The 22,949-nt window shown below is 41.0% G+C and overlaps 1 protein-coding gene across 14 annotated transcripts in view; it reads right to left on the bottom strand.

Annotated features, from left to right (window-relative positions):
* LOC142042141 (potassium voltage-gated channel subfamily KQT member 1-like) overlaps positions 1-22,949 on the bottom strand; it is a 515,171-nt gene that overhangs the window by 136,472 nt on the left and 355,750 nt on the right. The window contains exon 19 of one of the 14 annotated variants that reach the window (XM_075051708.1): positions 15,110-15,186. The exons of the other annotated variants lie outside the window; for them this stretch is intronic. Within the exon in view, the coding sequence (XP_074907809.1) occupies positions 15,157-15,186 (30 nt within the window). The 3' untranslated portion in view covers positions 15,110-15,156. Of the gene's footprint in view, positions 1-15,109; positions 15,187-22,949 lie in introns of those variants that run through there. 14 annotated transcript variants of the gene reach the window in all.

Here is a 22,949-nt window from a genome sequence, read left to right as displayed (position 1 = left end):
TACTGGTGTTTCTAGGCTGTTTCTGTTCACTTACTAAAGAAATGATTTAAAACTTCAAGGCTTTTTGTCAGATCAAAATTTAATCTAAGCTAAATAATTACATGCAAGAGGAATATAAGAGAAAGAATGTATAATAACAGGCATGCTTGGCATCGGAGCTTGAAAGAATCCTTCAGTGTGTTCACAAAAGCACACGCAGACAGAAAAACATGCGCACGTGCAGACACACGTGCATATGCATGCATACACTTCTTCAGGCTCCAAGTGTCACACACATTTGTTTGAGGTTTTATGGGTCTCAGAAAATGCTACAAACCCAAATCAGAATACAGCGAAGGGATTCACATTTTTCAGATATTATTATTTTCCTAAAGTGATATATTCATTTTCTGAATCAACATCCTTTCCATCCCAAGGGCCTGTTATGAGGGGGGGGAAGGAAGGGAAGGAAAAAAAAAAAGTAGAGAGAAGGCAGTGAAGACTCCAGTACTAACAACTTCATTTGAAACTGAGTGATATTCAAATTGTGATGTTCATACATATTTCTGTGCAAATTAGACCAAAAAAGAAACAGTAGATACACTGGAATAAGGATTATTTGTTAAATTCTACTGTAAAGAGCGGCTGCACGTTTGTGTCTCTCATAAACTCCTCTGACATAAAATAACTAGTTTTCCTGGAATATTTCTGTTTAGTAAAGAGGTTTCACTGCTGAGCAGAGCTTTTTTTTTTTCTCCTCTTTTTTCACTTCCCTCCCCCCCCTTTCTTTTTGAGTCTGACGGTAGGATAAAACCTCAGTGATTAGCTTCGTTGCCAGCAACAAGCCTGATTCTTTAATGTAGCTGCTCTGCTCCTTAGCTTCGTTTTCATTATTATTTGCATTGTGCAGCAGATGACTAAGAGATAGTCAAAAGATCAAAGGTTTCCTTTGATGGTTTATATCACGGATCCCTGCTGTATTAAAAAGGATCTCAGGTCAGGACATTCTTGTTCACACGCAGATCTGAACAAGGGGCTGCACGGGGTGATCAAACTGGATGAAGGCTGAACGCATCCATCAAAGGGCTGACCACATTGGCCCAAACAGAAGAGAAGGTTCTACCTCCATAACCATGACATTAACTAGTGACAGATGTCTCCCAGTGGCTGCTGCTTTGATGTGTCAGGACTAAGGAGAACCAGAGAACACGGAGAGGTTACACTTTCCACATTACTCTAGAACTGTTTTATACAAAAAATAAAATCATAATTCGTAATGACCAATTTCTAATATCCGAGGGGCTTTGTTCTTTACAGAAGAACACAGACAGGCCCATCTTGCATAACCAACACATGTGTCAGGTCACAATATGTATCTCTTACACATTGCATTTAATCTTGCAAACATTTGGTAAACAATAATAAACTAGTCATCACAGCGTCTCTGTGAAGTAAAGTACTATCACGCACAGAAGGGAGATGGAGATACTGAGACCAAAAAGGAAGGCCTAGTCTACAGAAGGTGGGCTGGTGCAGCTTGTCCACTTCCATATTTAAAACCCCTGGCTGTAGGCTGAAATGATTTTGTGTGTGTTTTTGTGTTTGTGAGAGAGGGTGATGACATTTTTATACCGTTTAGGATATATCAGGCGAAGACTGCTTTTGCAGCAGGCCTGTCAAAACCCCCACACTAAGCATGACACTTGTTTAACGAGTGTCGGCATTTCTCTCTTGCTAGGTATCTCACCGCTGTGCAGAATAGAGGAACCGCCACTCTCCTCTGTCACCCATCCACCAGATACAGCAGCCTGCCCTGATTTAGAAACCAGATTAAGCCCAGATGCCTCTTGGTTGCAATTGCATGGAGCAGGGAAGAGACCGTGGCCCGAACGGTGTCAAGAGGGTATGAGGCCAAGGAAATCCTGTGCAAAAGAGAGTCTACCCCAGTGTTAGGTATGGTCATTTCCCTACCCCACAGCCCAGAGCAACATTTCCTCCAGGACAGGATTCGCGTGCTTCTGGGATTCCCATCACATCAACCAAGATGCCGCTTTCTCCTGCACTGAACAGACGTTTACTTGGAAGGGGTGCCCAAACAACCTACACCCATTTCCTGAGTAAAATAGAAAAAAGCAACAACAAAACCCCTTTTTATGTCAGGCAATTTTTGTTTACATTAGGACTTTTGCCAGGATAAGTGCTGTCAAAAATAATCTCATGCCTCTGAAGAATATTAATCTACCATTAAAAGCTTTAAGTGTGGACTTGCCCTAAATTTTACAGATCATCTCTAGCTGCCATTAATTGCAACAGCAGCACAGCTACACCTCCAGGGGTAGGATTCAGCTCTGAAAACATCATGCGAAGAGAGGTTTCTAACCTGAAGTAAGTGTTGAAGCCACTTGCCTCATGTAGGTAAGGCTTCTCTCTCATAGCAGTGAGCTCATGGCACTTCCATAGCTTTCATAGCACTTCCAAAGATGAGTTCATTTTGCCTAGCCTACCATCTGTGTTACGATGCTACAGAGGAAGACCTGTTGACACATTTTGGTTGGGTATTTAGACATCAAAAGTTAAGCAAAATGAATCCCACTGTAACGCATGATGGCTTTCCACTGCGCAGCTGATGTCAGAGCTGGATTTTAGAAAGAATCTTGGCTTGTGGTTTTGTATTCCGTCAACAGTTCCTACTCAGATCATCCTAAATTGGTCTCCATATTAGAAATCCACTAGGCTGATTTCACGTTTCAAGTAGTATGCATCTGACAGTATCTTTGAGACGGCTTGTTGAATTGTGTTACATTCTGTGCCTTTACAAAACCAACAATAACCCCTCCCTGACCCTCAGTGTAGTCGACAGATACAAAACTAGAAGACTCTGAAAATCAAAGAGGAAGTTTAAAAAGAAAGCCCATTGCTGAGTAGCTTTGTAGGAGTATGTGTAAGAAGGCATAAGTTCTTAAAAATGTGAAAAAGCAACCTTCTCCATTTATCATCAGAGCCAGCTTCTCCTGCTGGACCACGGAGGATACCAAGCAACAGAAACCTCATGATCTGAGTGTGCTTATGAAGTACTGGAAAAATTAAACTCTTAATCTATAGACTGCTTAAGGGACCCTTTGTACTAATATCAATATTACCTGGATTAGCCCCATAGTTACTTGACTTAAATTCCCCAAACTTGACGGGCTTACAGCCCGGGTTTTAACTGTTCTCCTTTCTACTGAGAAACTACCTGACACCATAACATGTTTTTTCTCTCTTCTCAGAACATCAGATATCCAGTTCCAGTAACAGAGAGTTACTTGTCTGTCAGTTCCAGTCTTTGACTGGTGGAAAAGGAGAGGAGATTCTGTTTTGTTACCAGTGGACTTCTGTGTATAGTGCCTTGCTTTCCAAAATGATCACTTTTTTAAATGCCAGTTAGGAATCATATTTCGAAACACTTACTCACAGCGGTGAATATTTATGTAATAGTTTTAGTGGTGGTAGCGTGGATACTTGTAAAGTGGAAAAACGCCCACAATTTAGTCTTGACAAGGTTTTTTTTTAAAGGACTTTGTTGTAAGTCTCCTATTCAATTTCTCATCTAAAATGGAAGCATTTGCTTCATGACTGAATCTACTAGAATTTTTTAGATTAATATTCTCTATTTGCTGATGATGTATTATGAAAAGTAATAAGGCTTGTAAGCCGTATTCTGGTACACAGTATTCTCGTGGGCTGCTTTTTTTGTTGAATGTAGGCACCAGAGTTACACTGCTGCTTGCAGAGAGAATGCCTGGCAAAAACGTGAGGGCAAAAGCACATTTGTGTATGCACAGTCTATATCCCAGCCTGTCAACGACTTGAAATAACATGCAAATAGGTGCCAGTACATCTATCATTCTGTTTATTGTCTTTACTCACTTTCAGTTTGACTTCTCATACAATTCTGGCTCTAAGCAGTTGATAAACACCATCGGACTACTGGATTTTGTTTCCCACCAACATCACATCTTTATCTTTTGGAAAGGTTGATGAAATACAAACAGTATAAGAAAAACTTTACTGGCAAGGGCCTCTGCGTCTTGCTACACCAGAGCAATGTACTATGGTTGCTTTGTATCTGTTGCATAAAGTTTGTTTGAGTGACAGTCTGACAAATGGTCTTTTTAGCACTGAAACTTAAACAAGGAGTGGATTGAGTAAAATCACAACCTGGACTGACTCAAAATGACATATCAGGACCATTTTTCAGTGGTCAGTTTCCTGATGGTTGAATTAACTGCAGTTTTATCTTGCTCTGTATTAGCTGTTTTACCTCACTTTCACCAAATTGCTTTCTTATCGTCATAAACACTACTGAATTACGGTAAACTGCCAAAGTGGCAGAAGTCTGTTATCCAGCCCATGGGTGCAATCGCTGGATTTTCCTCTCTCCGTTGTCCATTGTATTTGAAATCATCTCAAGAGAAACAAGCCAACAAAACCATATTTTATCTTGAATTGCACAAACTGTTACATACAGTAACAACTCTATTTTCATATGCCTGGATATAAATTCCATGGACAAATATATGCCAGACAAATATATGACAGAAAAATAGCTTTGCTCAATCTTTTGGCAGGTTTAGGTGGGTTTTAAAAACAAACACATTTCTGTAGCTGCCTCTCCATTCATTTTGTTGCCAAGATGACATCCAGAGGAGACTGAAGGAAAGGCATTGAGACTTTGACATGGATGGGTTGGAGGACGTTGAAATTTCTCTCTTCTGAGGGTAAAAAGGCTCACTGAGGAGAGGTGTGCCAGGGCAGGATATAATTTTCTCAAGTTAGGGATGAACTGTGTGTCTTAATCTTTCCCTATTTCAATGGAAGTACAAGGCACCTAGTCAAGATCCACCAAAAGATTTCACTGGTCAGTAGCATGTGAGGGAAAAACCCCCTAAAGAACAGAATGATGAGCCCAAAGTCAGCCCCACAGCATCTAGAGAAATGCAGCAAAGAGTCTGATTCTTGAAAGGCCTGAAATTGTTAGCCTTTCCTCCTTAACTTCTTTGCAGGAGAAAGCAAGGTCCTTCTGCTCAGGAGACAGAAAACCAGTGTCTAAAGTTTGCCTTTTCAGTAACTAAGAGTCACGATTGCACTAACTTTGTGACCAGTACACATGCATTGGTTTCCTGATAATCACAGACCTGTAAGAACTAAACCCAATTGCCACTGCTGTTACTGGAACACAGAAAGATAGAGATGAGTCAAGACAGCCTGAAAAGTATGACATGATCTGATTCCACTGCATGCTCCTGAGCCCATCAAAACCTTTCTCCTGTAATACTCCAGATCTTCCCAAATTGTCCCTTTCAAAGACAAAACAAGAGCCATAAAAAGTAACTAGAAGGCAAAACTCTGTGTTGATTGGAAGCTGCCACATTTTAGGAAATGGCACTTTGTGTCCCCAGCTTCAATTCCTTTCACTTGGCTTTAGCTGGAACACTGCTTCTGCCCCTTTCCCCTGCTGCAGAAGCTCAGAGCTAAGAGAAAAACATGTGTCCACAGGAAAAGATCAATTTTGCTTCTGTCAATAATGTATTGGGACCTGGCAGGAATAACTAAGCAGGTGTGCGTGGATGTGATTCATAAGCAGCTTACAAGAAGCTATCATTAAATGTGTAATAATAGCACGGTGCTGGCAAAATGAGACAACCAGATCAGTCAAGGATACAGGATTTATAGACCAGTGCTTTATGCAACATCCTTGAACTATGCTTTCCAGGTTGGCTCTCCAACAATCTCATGTTTGTACTGGCAGCTCTGTCATATGGTACCCACATTTTCCTGGGATCTGAAAATACAAAGTCACCATAAAAGCTCCAGTAGCGAATGGGACAGGATGTTCTACACCCACCATTTGATATTTATCAGTGATCACTGGGACCAGAGAGGAAGTGGTGATTGAGAAACAGGGCTGCCTCGGCTGCTGATCTCCACTTGGATTACAGCACTGGTGACAGGCAAAGTCTTTTTCAACAGGTTTGTGAGTCATCAGCAAACAAAAGAATTAGAAAGAGATCTTGTTCTTCTGAGGGGCTTGTCCCCAGAGATAGCAGAGAGTGGGACTGTGGATCCTACACAGACCGCCTTCTTTGCAGCACTTCACAATGATTCTTCCTGTGCATTTTCTAGCAGTACCTGTTTTTGAGCAGCAGAAGCTGAAATCCAGCTGGTACGGATCAACAGAGTGTTACTAGAGCTGTGACCTCAGTAGACACCAATATGCATTCTTAGTACAAGTTCCAGGTGTGTCTCTTTATACCAGTAAAAGTTAAAACTGTGCTTAAAAATGAGTCAAGGAACCTTTGTATAAGCACTTAATTTACCTGCTCTGGCTCAAGTAGGAAATGTTTAATATCATTTGTGTTTTCTTTCTAAATACAAGGGTTTCTGAGCTGCCCCTTACCGTCTTTTGAAACAGAAAAAAATGAGCATCATTACACTGATTTTAGGATGCAGGCACTTCATTGAGCTTCCTCGCTTTCAAGAGCAGGGGCCCTGAACGCAACCCCCACCGAGGGGGCCTGGCAACCTGTGCACAAGGCAGGCACGGTACGGTACGGTACAGCCCTGCAGGCTTGGGTCAGCCTGTCGGGAGCAAGCGCCTGGCCCCCTTGCCCAAAAGCTGCGCCGTGGCTTTACCGCCGTGCTGCAGCTACCCCACTCCTGCTGCTTCCTGACAGCAGCTCGCTTCTCCTACTTTCCCGTTCTAGTTTCAAGAGCGCAGCTAACTAAACTACGGTTGTGCTAGAATTGGACTTCGACCACTTTGCGGAGCAATCGAATCACATGCTCCACGAACTGACATTTCTATCTGCGTTGCCGTGTTCATTCAGTACCTCATCCACACCTCCTGGTCTCTCGTGTAGACCGCTGGTTCCAAACCTTCACTGTCACAACATTTTCCTCCCGTTTGGCTTATGTACTTAAGCAACTGTCTCCTCCACCCTGAGAAGTTTGTTTCAACCTCCTTGTTGTTCCCTGCATTGCTGCTCCTCCTTGCCCCCCTACCCACTGTGCGCAACTAATAAGCCAAGAAAATCATCATAGCTTCTTATCTATTTCCCTTCGTGGAAGCCTCATCTGCAGTGGAGAAGCCTGGCCATCTCTCTAATGAGGACTGCCTTAGCACCTAGAAATCGGGGAGAGCGACCACAAAATTGTTTTCTAAGGTGACTTAAATGAAAAAGTAATGTTCACACTTTCAGAGTTCAAAAGAAAAAAAAAATATGGAAAAAAGTGTGACCCAGCTACCCAAGTGGCAACTGTGCCAGCACACTGGGGACAGTATCTTCAGAAAAGTTCTCTGATGTACTTAATGGGGGTCAACCATGTGGTGGAGGTCAAGCCACCATAGACCCACCTGAATTCATCCCCGTATTTAACATGACAGAAATTGGGCTGGATGCAGAACAAAGAAAAGTGCTTGGGCCTTACTGTAGGCAATTTCTGAATTTACGATGTGCCCTACACCTTGCGCATAGCAAGATAAAAAAGTGACCATTGATAAGTGGGAAGGGTAGAAACAGTGGTAATGTACAATTTTTAGACTCCAGTAATGTGAAAGGAAATGTTTAATCCTTCTCTCTTCCTTTTCCCTTCTGGAAAGCTGCATGCCTGAATGGCTTAGATAGGGATGAACATTAAAAATAATGACTCATCTATACCAGTTAATCTGCCCGACTGGGAGAGCCTGTGGCTGAAGCCAGGCATCTGGGTCTGTGCTAGACAGTTGGGATTTATGTCTGCTGTCTGGTCTAGAGTTGCATCAGGACCACAAAAGGTTGCCTGATTTGAAGTGTGTGCACTGAAGGCTCCCCGCAGCAACACAGATGGGGCTGCAGGGGTTGTGGAGTGTGGTTCCAGGCAGACCCCAAACAGAGACGCACATGAAAAACTATGTGGGTTATCGCAGAAAATAACACAGCTGGAAGGATCTTAAGGGTTTAAATGATTTCTAGATTATTGCAATGGCTGAACAAATATTTTGTGACTCAAGAAAAATCAAGAAAGATGACCAAGTAACATCCAGTGCTGGAATACCCATCTCAGATTTTGGGTAAAATTCTCCCCAGACTAAGGTGCCATCGTAATACATATCACTTGAACATGCGCATCTCCCTCTAACAGGCAGACTCTCTAGAGCTTCTTTAATCCAGGGTTATCAGGTTAATTCCCTTGAAAAAAGCTTTTGTTAAAGAAAAAGGAGAAGATCCTGCAGGATCTCAAAGGAAAGCTATGTTTTGGCCAGAAGTTCCAAGTATCAGAAAAGTGTATTTTCTCAGTTATGCATGTGTGGCAGCCTCCAGTTTAACCACATCTTTGGCAGCCTTAGCTAACCTATGAGAGCACACCCATTCCTTGGATACGATAACTGGGCTCACTGGACAAGGATATAGTGATAATTCATCTGTTCGACACTAAAAAATGCCCATATGCACTATTAGCCAAATTATTGTCCCATTTAACTGTTTCTTCATCACTTTGGTATTTTGTGCATATTTCTTTGGCCTCTGTATATTATATCTGACTATTTTTCAATGGGTTGGAAATTACTTTGCTTTTCCTTTAGTACCTGCACATTCAAAACCCAGAGAGCTTACTAATTTTCCTGCGTTCTCTCCCGCCTCTGTGTAGATTCCTTTCATGCTGTGAATATCGAGGGCAAACCCTCTTCTAATGTAGAAGCAACAGGCCCTGAAAAAACACCTCAAGTGACGAGGCATGGCACATAACACGGGCAACACAGCCCAGTTTACATCTTGAAATGCATCCTGTGGTCTGCTGAGCAGTATGGGAATTTGATGTACGCCTGAAAAAAAATGGAATGGACTCTACAGGATCTATGAGACACAGTGAAAGCGTCACTGAAAGACAACATCTACTTTCCACAGGCTGGTTGTTGTTAAAGCATCTGCTTTAGGATATCCACAATTTAGGTCCTCAGCACAATGTCATGTGATGCTGCACCAATAGTGTTTGCTTTTTTTTTTCATTATGTCAAGAATATCTTTCTTTTTTTCATATACGTCTTAAAATAGTTGACTCAAAACCTGGAAAATATTAGAAGTGAAAAGTTTCCCCTCCGTTTTGCATATGTAAATCTTCTGTGGTTTTAGGGTGTACTTTTTTGAAGACAGTTCTTACAATTGTCTTCAGAATGATAGCTAATTATTTTCCCTCATCTCACAAGTACAATAGTCCCTGACTTAGCTATGCTTTCAGGATGAGACAGGGAAAAAATCTGCAGAAGTAAATCAAAAAATGATACAGTAAGATTATTATTTCCGTTCATCCATCTAGAACATCCTGAGAGGATGACAAAAGGTCTTGGAAGTCCATTAATTTAAAGTACTGCCGACTTTCTCTGTGCAAACATATATATGAATACAGAAAAAAAAAAAAAAAGATAAAAGGATGAGTGAATCACTTCTTGTAACTACCTTAAGACTTCGTAGGATTTTGTGCTGGTACAACATTTCATCCTCTTGTGAGAATCCCACGAGAAACGAAAAATGTACCTGACGGGAGATGGTAAGCTTAGACACAGCTGCCTAGCTTGCTATATTTTGAGCATATATGGTTCAGAAATCAATAAGGGGAAAACTCTGCAACTTCTCATTCTTACTGTAGACCATAAGCCAAATTCAAAACAAAATGAGCTCAATGGACTCAAAAGATTCTACCCAGAGCATTCTAAAACACTGGGGACGTTTTCAGATTGGTAGAGGTTTGTGGGCATCTACCTGGTGACTTTCTGGTTCAGTAAATTATGCCATATAAATAATCCAGTTTAAAACTTAAAATGCCAGCCTAATGCCATATGACCAACCTAATTTAAAAGTCCACTTGTAATAACTTTGTAATTAATCAAATAGTTTTTTTAATTAAGAAATGGATTTAAATGTGATTACTGATTTATAAGCATTCTAACTCAGAGCCAACATGTTTTTATTTTGTTTGCCTGAATTTACACTAGAGGTTAATTAATCCCGATGAAATTAAAGTCATTGTAATTTTGAGTAACAGCATCTATATGAGATCATGCAGTTTAGCTTTAATGCACTTTAATCCACTTTCATACATCTTGTTAATTTGCATTATTTTTCCTCAGGGTCCATGTAGGTAAACCCTAAATACAATTCTAAAGGTACTTATGCAGGATCTATGATTTATCTCAGTTTTCCCTAGAGGAGTGTGGCGGGGTGACGGAGTATCAGAGCACTTACTCTCAAGTCGGAGAAAGGCAGAGGAGGGAGATCTCTGTGTCTGGTTTTGGCATAGAAAAGGAACTATGTTTTCACTGTCCTGCCTTTTATTTGCAACTAGCATTTTTTTTTTCTCCTTGCAGCTGAAGCCCCTAACAAAAGGGAAAGAATGAAATGAGACAAAAAAGCATCTGCTCTGCATGGAATTGGGCCAGTCCAGTCAAGTTTAAAGACTCTGAATCATTTGAGGGGTATGAGACTGGCAATTTACTAATGACTACAACTTATTAAAAAGGCATGAAAAGCTCCCTAATTACATATTTGGATGCTAAGTAGCCATTCTCAGCTTCAGAGACAGCATGACTTTCTCTTCCAGTCTTGTCCCAGACCACACATTAAAGAAAACAGGCATCATAAAGGGTCAGGCGTTTCAGACGCTAGGAACTAAAATGTTGTAAAAGAGTTAACCAAACTCTTACTTGAGGCTTTAGGCTGCTTTCTGGTTTAACTCTTATTGAAGGCTAAAAAATTTTGGTCATCTTGCAGTATATCCATTTATAAATATGTAGTAAATCTCCCTGAAATTACCATATATCCTAAACCTTTCAAAAGCAACACAGTACATTAATCCCAGCTGCCTTTTCTACCCTACCAGGCTAAGATCACTGGATCATTAGTCTTAAACATCTATTACACTGAAAAACTCAAACAAATCCTGAAAAGCTTATGGACACAAAGTCAGACATTCAGAAGTTTGGACGTGCCAGAGTTAATTTTGACCACAGCCTTAATTCAGCTTCCTTGTGGGTATTAATTATGAGAGAGTCTTTAATTACATGATCATACAGCCTTCTTTTCCACAGGAACCCTGCCTCATTTAGTGCAAAAGTTCAATGGGGCTCAGCGCAGGGAAATCTATTTACAATTCCTATTATACAAATTACTCAGTGCCTTTATTTACTGCATATCATCCAAAGCCAGCACTAAATATAAAATTATTAATTTCCTCATAAGTGTTTTGGGGTTTTTTTTCCTTAAATAATGTATTGACCTAGCGTCGGTCTGCTCCGCAAAATTCTTGAATTCATCTGCAAAAGACACCCTTGAAAGATGGTATTAGTGTTGTTATAGGTCCCAGTTTTCCAGGATTTACTTTTTTCCCCTCTCCGTCCATAAAGCAAAGCCCGTATTTTCTGGAAGTGATGGATTCATTGAGTATGCACTGTACAGCTCAATTGTGCAAAGTTTTATGTTACAAAAAGTCTGGTATAACCTGTGTGTGTTGGGTTTGCAGTGTGTGAGCAAACCACCTGCCTAACCTGCGTGTGTTGGGTTTGCAGTGTGTGAGCAAACCACCTGCCTAGAGCACAGATACAAACCAGCCCTTTTCTTTTCAGACATACCCAACCCCAGGCAGAAGCACAGAGCCCCTCCATGCAGTGCATTCATTTTCTCTGCTTTACGGGAAACGATGTACAGATAGTAACACTGTTGACAGAAAAGGAGAGTCTATTCAGTGCATTGCTGCTGGTTACAAAATTTAAAATCCAAAAAATCCCCTCCAAGCGAGCACAAACTGAAAATCAACAGTGGTCTCTGCAGCAAGCAATTAAATGTGACATATGTGTAAAACCCAAGCAAAATAAAGCTGATCCTGTATTTTTACATCAACAGCTCTACAGCTGTATGAGTACTTAATATATGCCTGTTTCTTTTGCTGCAGCAACAGTCAGATAACAGTAACTTCTTATAAAAACTACTAACCCTGTGTGTAAAATTCATATAAACCTGGTTCTGCTGTTGGGATGGACATATACAGACGGGGAGTACACTTACCAGGAAGAGAGACAGACAAGATTTCTGTGGCTAGTCATTCATATGAGCAGCACCCAAATCACAAGCAATATTTCACCACAGCTGAAAACAGTATGCATGAGACCCATCTCATGTAACCTCAGTCACCTGGAAAATAGGTGTCTAGCTGAAGTTATCCTTCCAGATTCCCTCCATCATCAGTGGGCATGGGAGCTTCCAGGAATGCTTCATCCCACCTGTTCTAGATTAAATGCAGGCTATACTACAACCAGCCAAACTATATGAAACACAGTCTGTACAAGTTGACTACAGTCAATTAAATTATGATCTGAAAAGTGTTTGTTGGTTTTTATTTTTAGACTACAGAATAGCGAGTGCCTAAATTGCATATAAGCCAAAAGAGTTCAGCTCTCCTACGAATGCAATTCCATTCATGAAGAAGACGGTGACACCAGCAATGCTATTTGCTGCAGCATCACTTACCTTTAAAGTTTCCCATCAAATGCAGAGCCAGGCACACTTAAATCCTGAGATGAAGTTGCAAGTGCAATTTAAAGCATGGTGGCTGCACTACTACCTTATTTCACTTACAGCAAACACTTTCTGAGCAGCTGAGTCTTTCCTTGCCACAGGGGTGGCCACATTATGTAAAAATTAAAAAAGTCCAATATAATATTGAGAAAGGATTACTCTACACAGGAATAAAATCCCTCAATGCCATAACCCCTTCCCTCAACACGCACACCTCTTAGGATTCCTACAGCATCTTCCACAGAGACAACTTGGGAGCTGGTAAAGGAAGAGTAGATGGGTAAATGGCAGGCAGTGCTCCTAATTTTGTCAGAAAAGCTGTCACTGAAGTTCAGGCATTTTGCACATGGTCCGCAGACATTTTTGGTTTTCCTAGACCTTGTTAATCATAGAATACACAACACAGAGGTGGAGCAATGAGATGGGGCTGAGTTCCAGCTTAGAGCCTCTGCATAGAGAGGGGTCAAATAAAAAACCCAAAGTCATTCACATATGGCCAGGCACAATCTGAAGACCACACTCATTTTCTGAAGAATGCTTCAATAAACTTGAACAAAAGCCATATACTATTAAACCAACAGAGGCATAAACACCAAGTTCTGTTTCAGCTGATAGAAGGACAATGAAGAAATAATAGTACAACTCACAAGTGTTGTAGGGAAAAAGGCTAAAGATTATAAAGGTATTTTTATTCTTGGCTGACACTTCTATCAACCCAAGCCAAAAATCACAAGAAAAAGAATAGCTGCTTTCCTTTATCCACATAAAAGGATTCTGTGCTGAGCAGCACTTAAGAAAAATGATCAGATTGTGATTATATAACCCTAGCATGAACTTGGTGACCAGTATAGTCATGTCAAATTAGGATGCATTATTCAAGCAGCGGGGAAGGATGAAAGTGTTTACCATCAGATATAAAAACCCTGCATTTCCCTTTCTTCTAACCTGTTCTCTTCTTTTTCCTTTGCTGGCTATGTTGGTGGGCTGGCTCACTTACTGTACCAGCTCTTCTTCAAAAACAGAGAAATTATCAGTAACAGATGGTGATGGTAACTGAAAAGGAAAGACATCCAGTCATTATTTCTCCCATCTGCCTTTACTGGAAGCTTCTATCTTCTCCCCCTATCAGGAAGCTGGTTTATTTCTTGCTCCTCTCTTCCCCAGAGCTCTGCCCGTTCTTTCCTCTTTTCCTTCATACCAGGGCTCCCATTCTGATTTTTTGCTAGGGGCTCTTCATCCTACCCCATTCTCACTTTCTTCATCACCTTTTTTTAACTTCTTTTCATTAAAATGCATAGCATTGTGCCCATCAATGTCTAGACCATACCTTATCACTTTTTTTTTCTGTTGATCGGATTTTAAAAAATGAAAAGGTAACAAAATGGAAGAAATAAATGCCACTGAGCTGCAGGGATGAAATACAAGATGAGGCTAAAGCAGTCATAAGCAATGTAAGTTTTTAGATGCAGTTTAACTATGTCTAATTAGTATAATGCAAAGCAATTGTTATATTATTCAGGTGTATTCTGTGCACAGCCATTCTTACTGTCTGAAACTTACCAACCATATCATGACAGCTAGCAAGTTTAATTTTTTGACCACTTTACAGCTTTGAAAACCAACGAAAGCAAAATTTAAGGCCCCAAGCCCCACAAAACCAGAGTGCTAGACCCAGCTTTGGTAATCACAGCACTTGCTAACAGGCCATATGAATTTACTTTATACAGTTTTTACCCTCCATCTGAAGATCACAATTAAGAGTTTGGAAAATTCAGCTACGTATTTTCAACGATATTTAATTCCTCTATTAAGTCAGTTTAGATTGTCTCGCTCCTTTTCTCAATCGCTCATTAACAATGAAATATAGAAGAGATAGTTATCTGCCTTGATACTGTGGAATTACATGTGAACATTCAAATGCATACATAGAGGAAAATTTCCTTTTCACCTACTTTTTTGTAGTAAGAACTTGTCAGTAGAAATAAGCTTCCTAAGCCTTGGGTAAATATGTTACTTGGATAACGTGATTGCTTGATTCTAGAAGTGAGGTGAAAGACTTTCCATTGCACAGAGCAGCTCCCTCTTGGACGCCTTTAAAAGATTCACTGGCTTACCATTAATATATGATAGAAGTCATATAAAAAATTGCATCCTTTTCGAGGATAAGTAATGCGGTGAACTGGTGAACATCACTGTGTTAACCAGAGACCTGAAGCCATAGTCCTGTTAAGAATATTTCAATATGACCTTAGCTTTTCATTGCAAATAATCTTCTTTTACCTTTATTTGCTTTTTAGAATAATCCATCCAGAAATCAGAACCACCAAACCAAAAGACTATTGCTGGGATGAAACCACATTCATTCTTCCCTTCCTGTGCACTAATTCATGCACTCACCCTAACCGCCCACCTTCTCCCTACGTACTCTCAAGGGAAAGAAATGGCTTTTTTGGGGGAATGATTTTGAGCACTCGCCTTAGGTTCCTGCTCAAACGACTCTGAGCAGGGGCATCGACCTCCCTCCTTGGACTCTGGCAGGGGTCTCAGTTCCTAACCCATCCACACTCTCTGCTGGCACAGCATGCCTTTTTCAAGAGGAGGTGGGATGCGTGGGGCCACCCTGTAAAGAACAAGGAGCACACAGACATCTTGCATCATTTTGAAAGATGGGGGATGCTTACAGGCAAACCCACCCCCTCTTAACTCTGAATATGAATTTGTTTCTTTGAGAGGAAACCTACCTACCCCTGAAATGGTCAGAATCCTTTCCTTAATATTCCACACCAACATTTAACATTTCAGCATATCCTTCTCTTTAGAACAAGAACAGTAGAAACTGGCAACTGTTCCTCAACCCAGAAATGGTCTGTCATCTATTTGGAAGACACTTCTCCTTCATGCATGCATTTGTGTTGTTTCTTATTTATTCCATAGAAACTCTTTGTGCAGTCAGCAGCACATAGTGCACTTGTGCAACAGTTGGTTGCTCCAGAGAGAAATCACACCCCACCAGTGACAGAAGGCAGCACAGTACAATTTCAAGGAGAAAGCCTGAGCATTTCTAGCTGGAGAGGCAGCCCCTTATTGGCCAGGTCTAAAGAATATCTTACCCACAATCTCAGCCTTCTCCCTCCCACCTTCCTTTTTCTTTTTTTTTTTTTTTCTTTCTATTTGCAATGCTTTTCTTGGCACCCCCTGACATTCCACCAGACTGACAGCTGAGCAGCACCTCACTAATGTATTACCTGATTACATTAAGTACTTTCACATGTGGAATTTTGCACATCCAGTATTCAACCAGTGACAATAACAAATAGGGTATTAATTAACAACACAGTCATTAAAGACTTAGGATTCCGACATCTGTAATAAATGTTCCAAAGATAGTGTCCTTGCATGGGGGATCTGTAAATCAGGGTGCTTGCAAAATGAGCTCTGCTCTTTCTCAGCTCATTGCCATTCGCTGAGTACTAACGAGGTTAACAAGGCAGAGCTGAAGCATTTGAATCAACCCTTACTTTTTCAGAGGACTTAATGAATCATGAGCAGACCATTCATATCATGTGTTTTGCAGCAATAAGGGGAAGTTGATTAAGCAGCTTACCCCACAGCGTATGAAAATCACAGTGTATCAGAGGGAACCCAATCAGTTATATGAGAAATGTTTTTATTTCCTTCTCAACATCCAATTTGATTATCTCATTATGTTTCACCACACTTTGTCTAACTTAGCAATTTGCTTCTAGATCATTTCATTCTTCCTTTTTTGCTCACTGTTAAAAAACAGTGACAGGTCAGATGGAAATTCCTTCTCCAATAGGCCTTCAGTTCAAAGATTAAGTTGATTAAAATGTCATATATGTAACAAAAATACTGGCATTCAGTCAAAATATGACAAATTAGTTACGGCTTGTCTAATCCACATTCAGCTATAAAACATGATTTACCAAATACACTCACCTAACAAAAGGTATCGGATTTCTTACTGAATTCCCTGTATTTGACACTCTCATAATATGCAAACATATATGGATTTCATTTTTTCATTTCCTTCCTGAAAGAATATTTCAACCTGTTAATGTATACACAAATCCTGGTAATCCTGAAAGCTGTTTGGGCTTTATTTTTCTTTCAAATTATATTTTCTCTCATTTTTTTTCCATTTTCTTTATGTTACACACATCTTTGTGCATGGATTTACAAGAGCAGGCAAATAATGAAAATGGCACATTGTCTCCAAGAAAGTAGTGGAAATAGGCAGAAGACCAAGATTGTAAAAAGGTATTTTTAAAATCAAAGTTATTAACATCCTAGCAGGTCTTAAAGTTCCCTGGAGAAATGGTTAAAATAGACTCCTCATCATACCAATAAAGGTAAAGTTGGCAGTGGCTAGGGACAATTACAGAGAGGTACTTCAGAAACTTTTTTTTTCTGGTGCTTCTACCAGGTGAAGGTTGTATGAATCCTGGAGTTGTAACCCCATGGAAACACAAGTGCCTTTGCATCTGTTAGGACCACTTTTGGATTTGTGTCCTATGTACAATGGAGATGTGAGACTCAGTCTGTGACGTTAATGGGATCAAATGATGATGCTTAATCCTATGGAACAGGCAGAGACCATTTGAACACTCTCTTGAACCCTCATGGCTCTTGCTAAGGTCTTGACCTTTATCTTCTTACTATAAAGTTTGCTAACCAAAGGCATCTTGTTTCTCTCTCTATGTATTATATTAAACTAGGTAGATATTAGTTTCCTTGTCAGGTGATATCAGAACCAAGAACGTGTGACAAGCAAAAAGTGCCTCTTTTACCCAGAAATTCTGGTCTTTTTCAGCGCTACTAATATTCAAAGGAAAAAATAACAACCACACATCACGCTATTTTTCAAGACAAACCATGCCCCAAACAGTTTTTTTCTCTCAGAACAGACACCCTGTGCCTGATGCTGTGACCAACTATATCCCTGAAAACACATTCTTTTGTACAAAATGAAAGACACAGTAATTGAAGTGGTTATTTGGAGAAACCTGATTACGGCACTTCCACACTTGGACTAATACAAGAAAGCAAGCCACGAAAATGGATCTAGCAGAGAATGGGTCTTGCTGTAGCCATTTCTGCTGACAGCGTCTCTAGCATGTACGCACCAAAGACAATGGGAGGTATTAAGAGTTAACAATTGAACTTTGACTAAACAATAGGTTTGCTAAGGAAGTTGACTAAAGTTTAAGATAACCCCTTCTCCAAATGTCTCCTCAGCAAGCAGATGTTTAGTGAATGGAAAATTCCTAGACACAAAATAGCCAGACAGGAAGCTACGGGTGAGGGAAGAAAGGGGGCAAGAAGCCCAGGGGTTTTCTGTGAGGAGGGCAGAGAGGCTTGGATTACGTGAGGTACTTGCCAAAGCTAGGCTTTGCCAGAGCATATCCGTAGTTTAGAAGTCAAGAGAGCACTGAAGAATAAAGATCATGGGCAACCTTTATCCAAATAATGCTGTTGAGTAGTGAGAAAAATGAAGTAAGCATCTCTATAGTTTGTTATTTTTATGCCACAGAGAGAGAAGAAGAATATTTCAGGATCCTGGGCACAGCCTCTCTGCTCATCGTCAGCTATGGCCAGTCAGGTGTCCCTGAAGAGGGATGTTAGCCAGAGCAGCCATACACCTGCCCTTCTGGAACAGGACGTCTTTAGGCTCCTGGGGATACTTGGAGTCCAAATCAGTTTGGGGATTTAAGACAAATTGTCCTCAGCTGCAAGTGACCATTTCCAGGAAGCGATAACACTGAGGAGACTCTGCCAAGCAAATGTGCCTGAAAAGCCAAGTAAAGAACCAGTGCTAACAACCTCACGTGCTTCAGGGCAACTGATGCCGCAGGTCTGCCCTTGGTAGCACTGGGGCCAAAGAGCAAGGATTTTGAAATGCATGCAGCGAGGACGAGGCGGTTGCGGAGCTATGAGCAGTGATACATCAAGAGATGGATTTGGGAGAAGCAGAAGTTCTCATTTCTTTGATTTTGATGCCAATATGCCCGAGAATTTCTTGCCTATCACAGGGGCAAGAAATGGCTTCACAGGTAGCAGACAATACGTTACCTATTAGAGAGACACCAACAACTACCAGGATCTAGCTAAGTTCCTGCCTGCACCGATAAACTCTAATTTGAGAATGAAAAATATAACCTGGCATACCTGTGCTTGACAGGTCAGTCACTCCCAGCTTAGCGTATAGAAGCTTGAGACCCAGCAGCATAGTGAGGGGTCAAGAAAGGGAGCTACGTCAGCTCTGCATCAACGTTGTCTCACTTATCTTCAGCAAAAATAAGTCAACAGCCACTGCCTCCCTCCCCCTTGAGCCACACGTTCCCAATCATTTCGTTCCTATGTCTCTTCTCCCCTTTGACGGCAATGTTAATATGTTTTTCAACGCTTCTGCTCCATTTGGTGCTTCTTTTATGTACTCTCCAGTGCTTTCCCTTTCTACCACCATCCACTCCTCATTTTCCCAGTTGCCAGTTGCCTCTGTTTCATTCTGCTCTTCCTGACTTAACCTGTCACTGCTCCTGCCAGCTCTGCAGATCTTTTTCTCAGAGAACATCCAAAATACACACAGTCGTCTTGTAAACGTTATGCTCTCTTTTCATTTGGGTCTTTTCCTGACATCTAATTCTCTTTTTTTCTGGGGTGTTACGTCTAATCAATGCAAAATGGCTGTCACGTTAAAAAAATTATCTCATCTTAGAATCTGAGCCATTTCAGGATAAAAATGTAATAAGGAAGAAAACAGCTTGAGGTCCCCAGGAATCATAGCAGGGCAAGAGCTTAAACAGAAACCTCATTTTTTGTGCTGTGTGGTCTTTGTTCCTCCCTAAACTCCATGGGACAAACTCCCTGATGTGGACGAAACACAGCATCTCGGGAGCGGCAGGTCAGAGCATCCTCTGGGCGAGCACAGCGCACCCGCAGAAGCGGACAGCTGTCAACTCAGCCCTGAGAAGCAGCTCGACTCACTTCTTAGATTTAGGCCAGTGTTTTCCAACGGCGGGTCGTGACCCTGCATGGGCTGGGGTCAAGACAGGGTTCGCATGGGGTCACAGAGTGTTAGAAAAAGCTAAAGAAATATTTAAGCTTAAGGATTTCTGTTCGGTTTTCTCCCAGTTGGGGGGTTGAGGGGGAGAAGAGTGGAGCTGCGCACAAACAGATGATCCAAGGAGGCTGATTGTTTCAGAAATCCTGACTTGAAGTATTGGGAATTCCACACTTGAGAGAAATAAAATGGTTCTGTGGCTCATGTGCAGGGGGAATCCTTTGTCTATGCACTTCTTTTTAATATTTTTTTTCTCTTCTTTTCTTAACATGTTAGTTTGAAACTTCCCAGAAGTCTGGAAAGGTTTCAGTAACCTTAAAAGACAGACTAGCAAACAAATACAAGAGACATCAGCATGAGCATCCTAGTAATAGTACCTGGCTTTCATCAGAAGAATTTGAAAGGTTTCTCAACAGTGAAAGCATTTCTACTTCCAGTAGAGTAAAGGGAGGTTTTCATTATCCACATTTTACAGAGGAGAACCTGGCTAGGTGACTTGCTCAATGTCACGCAAAAGTTCTGTGGCAGAGTTGAAAGCTGAGTCCAAACCCAAATCCTTAAGTTAATGCCCTCGCCGCAGGACTATTCTGTGCTCAGAGTCCTGAAAAAAAATGCATTTTCAATCATATGCATATCACCAGCACCTATGTAATTAGAATTGTGCAATTACAGGAGCATTGCAACAGACCTCAGGGTCATGCAAGATGTGAGAGGGATTAATCCAATGACTGATTTTTTTTTTTTTAATCTTACACAAATAATAGAGATACAGCCATAGATAAGATAGCGATTTGCCAATACAATTTCATCCCCAAAGGGAGTACCTGCAAAATCTTGCCCACACTTGATTATAAAGACCAAATTCGGTGGCTGCTTTTTGTCCTTCAGGAGCAGGATGGCAGTTAAACAAACAACGTCATTACAGACATTATGGGTCCTACTAATAGCAACAGTAGGGAAACTGCCAAAGGTCTTCCCTAGACGGGCCGCCCTGCAGTCCCTTTACTATAGCTTTTGCTGACCTGAGATAGATTGAGACGTGGGAACTGAGGTGGTGTGGGACAGCGGGCCGTGCCGGGGAGCCGTCCCACAGCAGCGAAGCCAGGTTGGGCTTGGGAGCAGCTCCAGCACAGCCTTCCCTGTGTGCGCAACCCAGAGCGAGATGTGCAGCACGGACCTCGTCCATGAGAAGGCAAAAGCTCTTCAACAGCATTTCTGAGCTCGAGTAAACTGCAGTGGTAGCTAGGCGTATCCGTAGGGGATCAGCTCACCACCACCACAACTCCTTGGAGCAAGGACTAACCAGCACCAGAATGAGCCTGCATTGATTACGTTTTACAAGTCTAGATACTTTCAGTTAGCTGATATTTGGCACTGGTTCATCAAGCCAGCTGCTGGCACAATCCTGTTTTCTTGTGTAGATAAGAACTTGGCCTCGCCCATTACAGACTGATTCGTTAGCTGGGAAAAGATCATTTATTGCTTTCACATCATTGCTTTAGCTATCCTTGGATAAACTGGTTATGCAATTTAATAGTTGATATTTTTCTGCTTTCAGTATTTTCTTGATATCTGCATTCTGCATACTTTCCTACTTACTTTAAATATTTCCTTATTTACTTTAAAATATTTTTAAAAGTGAAAACTTGTAGTAATTTTCTTCATGCCGTTTCCTAGCGATGAAAAGAATCGTGCAAGTATCTGTGTATGTAAGAATAAGCCTGTTACAAACTAACAGATCCTCCCACTGTTTTCCCCCTTGAGTTTGGGAAGCTTATCTGTTTACAATCATCACCTCCTTTTCTGCAGGGGAAGTTTGGGAAGCCTGGGACATTCAAAAAAATATTTATGCATGTGCTGAGTGGGGTGGAGTAGGAATGGATACAGACTGGGAACATTTTGATTCCAGAGCTCTTAGAAAACTGTTAACAAGATGATGAAAGCTTGATCTCATAGATCTGTTACACTCTACTGGGCTATTTTGCAAGGTTTCTTTGTGTATGGCAACTGTTAAGTCCCATCAAAGTGCCTGTAAAATTTTCACCTGTTAGAAGCAAAATCACTTTTCTTTGCCTAGACAAATACAGTGGTAAAGGTGCTTAAAAACATCTGCCTAGAGACACTTTAGGCTCCCTTGGTATCTAAGCTCTCTTACCCTGGTAGACACGACACAGGTTGTACTGAAGACCTGTGCCCTTCTGGAAAGGAGGCTAGAGGCCAGCTGAGGTGTCCTAGGGCATCTTAAATGGCACTACAAACCGTTGTTTCTGTGGTAACTGAATCCCACATATATTTTTCTTGGGTTTTTGTTCCTTTTTTAATAACAGAATGAAAAATATTATGGCTCTTCATTTCATCATTGTAGGTACTTGTGTGTGTGTACATTTATAAACAACATTAGGGCATTGCACAGCAGCAGCAGTTTGAAGAAAAATGATGGCAAGGAACACAGGCTTGCCTGGCAATAGAGAAACTCACTGGACCTCTTAACTGTTCATTTTCCAAGATCTGGATTTTTTTAAATGTGAAAGTTTGTTTAGAATGTGTAATATCAAGAGCTAGGTGTTTGAAAAAGACTTAATGTTGAATTGTAGCTAATTTTTTGTTCTGGAAGGTACGAGTAACATATATATGTATAAACCTATATAATTTGATATATTTATATATATATATACATTACATACATTTAAATGTGGCAGCTCATCAGCAGAATCAGCTGAGTTGCACACTCTTCTAGAAGGGGGAGTATGGGTAAGCACAAGCTCAAAGTTTCTGTTAAATATCATACCTAGGTAGTCAAGACAGGGAAAAGTATGGTACAGAAATATAGAGACAGCAGGGACTAAAAGAAATAACACTTTCGGCTCACACCACTCTCTCCTCGGTGACTATGTATGACATCTCCATCGTTACTTAGCTGCACACCACTGGGCTTCAGAAATTTGCAGCCAGAGCAAAAGGAGACTCCAGAGGTGCAGATCATTGCGTTCTGACATATAGAAGTAACTTGAAGACCGCTCCTAACGCTGCATGATATACAACATGGTAACAACCACGTGGTTGTAGGCAGTCATGAACTGAATAAAATACATAAGACTTCAGGATTTCTAGATGGAGCACCGAGTTTCAGGTTTTCTTCAGGTTTTTAAGCAAAATTGTATTTGGAGAGAGTTCTTGGCTCGGCACTTCTTTATTTTCCTTCATTTTGAAGGAAAGGGCAGTTCAACTATCTTTGCTGGAGTCTAAACAGGACCTAATAAGATGAATTGTCAACTTCCCAGATGGGCTAGTGGTTTTCC

This window comes from Buteo buteo, chromosome 19 (assembly GCF_964188355.1).
Source record: "Buteo buteo chromosome 19, bButBut1.hap1.1, whole genome shotgun sequence".
In the NCBI taxonomy this organism is placed as follows: Eukaryota; Metazoa; Chordata; class Aves; order Accipitriformes; family Accipitridae; genus Buteo; species Buteo buteo.
The sequence above is the reverse complement of the archived record's forward strand: the minus strand, read 5'-3'. Positions and strand labels throughout refer to the sequence as shown.